The 5490-nt window shown below is 38.9% G+C and overlaps 1 protein-coding gene across 1 annotated transcript in view; it reads left to right on the top strand.

Moving 5' to 3' along the window:
* Positions 1-5145, top strand: part of si:dkey-264d12.5 (coiled-coil domain-containing protein 30) — a 10028-nt gene extending 4883 nt beyond the window's left edge. Inside the window, exons 9-18 of the mRNA XM_035662683.1 lie at positions 884-1000; positions 1156-1254; positions 1420-1517; positions 1639-1735; positions 2336-2430; positions 2668-2809; positions 3284-3420; positions 3559-3676; positions 4492-4553; positions 4648-5145. Of these exons, the coding sequence (XP_035518576.1) occupies positions 884-1000; positions 1156-1254; positions 1420-1517; positions 1639-1735; positions 2336-2430; positions 2668-2809; positions 3284-3420; positions 3559-3676; positions 4492-4553; positions 4648-4843 (1161 nt within the window). The 3' untranslated portion in view covers positions 4844-5145. The remainder of the gene's footprint in view (positions 1-883; positions 1001-1155; positions 1255-1419; positions 1518-1638; positions 1736-2335; positions 2431-2667; positions 2810-3283; positions 3421-3558; positions 3677-4491; positions 4554-4647) is intronic.
* The last annotated feature ends 345 nt before the right edge of the window (positions 5146-5490 follow it).

The following is a 5490-nucleotide window of genomic DNA, read 5'->3' on the forward strand; positions in this document are numbered from 1 at the left end:
GATGCATCTGCAAGGAAGGGCTTTTCTTGGGCCACAGTCTTATCACCTGGTCCATTGAACTGGCCAGGACCGGTTTTGTCACACAGAGAAGTTCTTCCAACTCCCCCACAATCCTCTAACTGTGTTCAGATCTGTCAAACCAGGTTCCTTTCAAATCCAATTAACCAATATGGAATCTGGAAGTTTCACACTCTTCTGGCAAGTGGTAATCCTTGGCGTTGTTAGGACCGTACTAGTTGCGAGGCAGACGTTTCTGGGGTTAACAAATGATTTGGCGCGTTTAACAGATTTTTCTTGCTGAAAAAGGCTTGTTCTTTGCTCTGAGCCTCCCTCAATGATTGAGAAAAGCAACGCGACAAAAGACCTGGTTCGTCCTTGGCGCAAACCACTTTGACTGGTGGAGTCATCACTGCAAGAAGTTTTTGGCCGAGGTCTTTCCATTTTTCAAAATGGGTAAAATGGTAAATCGGAGGCCTGTAACTTGGTGGTTATTAGCTCGCGCCTTTCGCATTGTCTGTCCCAACCACTCAAGTGAAGCACATTAAACACTAGACGTGGCCGAAAGCAATTGGGTCACCGTTTTCACACACATTCAACACAGGCGCATGCTCAACCATCCGGGAGCAATTCTTCACTGGGGGCGCCGGCGGATTAGGAATACCTTTCGACGACGGTCAACTTTTAGTATGTTTTTAAGTACATCTGATACTACTGTAAACCACTCAGAAACCTTTAGTTAGAATTTTCTGGGGGTCAAGCCATATTTGCAGCTGACTATTTTCAAATAGAGCAGGTTTTGACCTGACCATGTCAAACCTCTAAAGTGCATTGTGAATGTGGACCCTGTGCTTGACTTCATTGATCTGTGTGTTATGTGTCTCAGGTTGTATCTCTGCAGAGCGAGGTGGAGCAACTTGAGTCAGCCCTGCAGGAGCAGCAGCAGCAGCAGACTGAGCAGCAGCTCCTGAACTTGCAGGTTCAGGCTAATGAGTTAGCTAAAGTAAGTCTAACTAAACAAATCCCTGAGCATTACATGAGAATATTACATCTGCTTTATTATATTATTTATTATTATATTAGCTAGGCTCGGGTTGAAAATTTGTTTCCACCTTAAACACAGTGTCAACTTTGATATTGATTTTGTTGTGTTTCCAGTCTCAGGCAACTGAATTGATTCAGAGCAATGCAATCTGTAGAGATTTAAAAAATAAGCTCAGCACTCAGACGAGATGCCTTTTGGAGAAGGAGTCAGAAGTGAGTGTTTTTTTTTAGTATATTAAAAGATTATTAAGAGATTTCAGATAATTACATTGACGACATATTCATTAACAGATACACAAATTTATTTTTAAGAGAAATGCTCTACAATGGCATTTGTTGCCTATTATGAGATATCAAAACTTTTTTCTATCCTTTCAGGTACATTTCCTTAAGCAGCAGCTTGATAATTCCCATAAAGATCTGGATAACCTTATAGCTACCATCTGCACCAAAGAGAACGATGTTCAGGATCAAAAGTAGGATATTCTACCACCTTACACCATCCAACAACTGCTGTGTGTGCATGCAAGCTCAGTGTTGCAGTAATACATAGGTAGGTGAAAGTTTCTGTGTGTGTGTCCATATGTTTGTTTGAAGGCCGTGGAAGCAAAAAGAGGACAATTCACAGCAATGTGGAAACACTCACTGTCAGCTGACAGACTCCTTTGCGACAGAAGATAAAGAGCTGTGTAAGGTAATGTCTTATACGTTTGTATATTCTGGAAAATTGGTAATTTACCTGGACTATGTTTGAACGATTTAGAGAGGCTAACTGTTCGATATGTGTGTGTGTCTGTGGGGTTACCGTCAATGCCAAACCATTAAACCATTAAAAAACACTAAGTAGAGGATTAGCAAAAATAATTGCATAAACTACCATGAATGATGTGTCTCCATCAGCCTACGTTTCAAAATGAAAGCGGATGCTGGGGAGGTGGGCTGAGCTCCTCTGATTAAAGGGCTTTAATGCTCTTTTTTAGTATAAACATCATGACGTATAGTTGCTCCAAACTGTCAACTCTATGTCAGCACTGGCCTTGCAAGGTTCAGAGTGATTTGAAACAGTAGAGGGTGTGTTGAGCCATTTTCAATCCACGAAATGCTGATTTTAATAACTTTGGTAATAATGTCAATATTAACACCAACACTGATATGTTTCATCTCAGTTCTGTCATATAATTTTCTAAAATGTAACACCCAACAGTTGCCACCCATTTGTTAAGCTCAGAGAATACATACCAGTTTCATAAGGAAACCATAGATTCTTGATCACTGCTGATTTCTGTACTTGCAGGAGTGTCCTGATTATCAAGAAGCAGCGAAGATTCAGTGTGAGACACTCAAGAAGGAGATCTGTGAAACACTTAAATGCCTCGACAAAGAGCGGAGGTAACCGATACTACAATGTGACACAATATAAAGCTATGAATTAAGAAACACCAAAGACCCTGTAGAGGACAGTGAAAACTTCGACAGTCTATGACATTATAGATAATGTCCCTTAATAATAATAATAATAATAATAATATATGGAGTATAACCTTTTGCTTTTTTGACACAGTTTAATCAGCATTATAGTAGACTGTGCTAATTATATATGTGTGATTTTTGTCCATCTTTGTATAGTAAATACCACGAGATGAAGAAAAAACACAAGGCGAAACTGTGTCGAGCCAAAGAGAAATTTGATGATGAAACCACATGGCGTGATGAGAAGATAAAAAATCTAGAGCGAGAACTGTCATTGTGTTCCCATTCATTAGCAAAGGTAAATCTGCAACTTTGTCCTACTTTAAACTAAAGAAACCAGGATACCATGATGTATCATTATTTGTTTTAGATTTATTTTATTTATAAGTTTATATGCTCAGTGAGTACTTTTCTTTTTTCTTTCTGTAGCTACAGTATGTTAATATATTGACTCAGTGACCAAGGTAACAGGTTGTGTAAATTATGTTAAACTGTTGCAATGCTGGGCGCCCGGTTGGCTCAGTGAGTGGAGCTGGCGACCCATTCTGCCTGGGCTGAGTCCTTGCTGCAGCGGCCCAGGGTCTCGAAATCTGAACCTGCGGCCCTTTGCTGCGGTGTCATTCCCTCTCTCTGCCCCCTTTTCCTGTCTCCAGCTGTCCTATCAAATAAAGGCATAAAAGCCGGAAAAAAAAAAAACTGTTGCAATGCTAAGTTTTATAAAATAATGTAAATATCCAGTGTAAAATTGGATGAAGATTTTTTTTTTTCTCAGGAAAAAGAACTTACCGTAAAAATAACTGTGGAAAATGACAAACTACTTGTTGAGAGGAGGAGACTTCTACAACAGCTAAATGAGGAAGAGCACAACCAGAAGGACAGTTATCTAACAGCTTCTTTGTCCAAATGCAGGTACACTGACCTCTTACAGTCAACACTGAATCTACACATTATGTTCAAAGGAAATAGCTCAAGTTATTTGTATAGCTGATGCTGTGCTTTTCTCTAATGTGTGTTTATTGACAAAGAGATGTTTGTTTTTATCTCAAGGGTGGATTTTCTAGAGATGGAAAACAAGAAACTAGGAAACAAAATAGTCCACATGTCCAATCAGCTAGCTGTCGTGGAACGCAGCCTGCAAACCATGCAGTCACTTCACTTTGCTGAGGTACCGGACATAGTTAAATCTTGTTCATCTTTATACACAGGCTATGATCTGGAGCTGCTAATGTTATTGTTGTTTGGCCATTGTAAGACGGCAGAAAACTAAATTGTTGGATGGATTAACCAGGCTAAGAGTCTGCAGCCATATAACAGCGCTGTACTCCGGCTCAGCTGAGCTTTGAGCTTAATGCTAACGTCAGCATGCTAACATACTCACAATGATCATGCTAACATGCTGATGTTTAGCCGGTATAATGTTTACCATGTTCACCAACTTAGTTTAGACTGTTAAGGCATTTGCTAACATTTGCTAATTAGCACAAAACACAACGTACAGGCTGAGGCTGATGGGAATGTCATTAGTTTTGCAGGTATTTAGTCATAAACCAAAGAACTAGTCACATTTTGGCCAGATGATGCCGCTATATGAAAACTGATCAAAGTGATTCAAATTCATCCTGGGGGGCGACATGAATGTGTGTACCACCAGCGTCATCGTAATCCATCCAATAATGTTTTTCTTCTTGTTCCTACAGTTAGATGTTTGAGCGTCACTGTGCGGAATGATTTATGTGCAGAGTTTGACACTAGAAGGAATGTTTTCACACTCATCTGCTGAACGTTTCTCTGTGCTCACTGAGCAACATATTTGGGGCAGCACAAAAAGTTTGTGAAGTACATTGAAGTAGGAGACAAAAATGTATACTTTTTTTGCAGAATCAGACACACATTATTGTTCCATGCAGACTATTTCTTAATACATGTCTAGAGGGGAAATTTAGATGGTTAATCATCATAATTTTTCATTTGTTGTTTTAGGAATTAAAGAAAATTTCTACTCCTACACCGGTTTTTAAACATCTGCCTGTGCCAACTCCAAGGTAGATCTGATCGCTATTCAGAACTTCAGGAAAACCTGTTTGTCTGCTAAATTAAACACCATTAAATGTCTGTGAACTTTTATTGTGTCCGTAGTGTGATGATGCCTGAGCCGCCAGAAATTCAAGGCGTATTGGAGAATACTCAGAGAAAGACAGACGTGACTTCTTCCACACGCTGTTTGATCTCTGGGCCCCTGTCTCGATCCACAGAGATGGGCTACCTGAACCTGACCTCAGCTCAGAGCAGCTCAGACCACTCGACTCCCTCTGCTGCCCTCAGCAGCTCATGAATATACTGTACAGAAACAATTTTATTTGTAAGTAATTTTAATTAATAAACAAAACAATATTTTACCTTTCTCTGTCCTTTCCTTCCCTTTTAATTTAATTATCAAGTTCATACTGAACACAATAAAAATCTGGACCACCCCAAATCAACAATAGTTTCTTATATAATCAAATATTTGGAAGATTTCTATTGAAAACAAATCTATATATCTTATCTATATAAATGTCTTTTAGCTGTTGCAACTGCACACTTGTCGTAAGGGCTTAAAACCTCACCTAATTAATAAGTCTATAACACTGAATCTTTCCTCACTAGGTTACACAGGTCAGTCATTATCAACATCACCAATAAGTTTAAAGCTCCCCTGAGTGAAAGTTAAATAAGTGCAATTTAGAACGGAATTTATTTTTAAAAACACCATAAATTAACAAAAATGCAAATTGTTTGGAACTGTAAAAGAACAATATAAGGAAGAAGCAATCAGTCAAGTTCATGTGTGTGTTAATTCTTGATCAAGCTCAACGGATTTGTTGTGTAGTGGGAAAATGCCTTCAGGGATAAGGTTCTGTGAACATGAAGCAAACTATATTATGTTGTGTTATTCCATGTTTAATTGTACAGGCTTACAGTATAATATTTTATGTTCAT

This window comes from Morone saxatilis, unplaced genomic scaffold (assembly GCF_004916995.1).
Source record: "Morone saxatilis isolate NCDOM2014 unplaced genomic scaffold, NCSU_SB_2.0 Contig18, whole genome shotgun sequence".
Classification (NCBI taxonomy): domain Eukaryota; kingdom Metazoa; phylum Chordata; class Actinopteri; family Moronidae; genus Morone; species Morone saxatilis.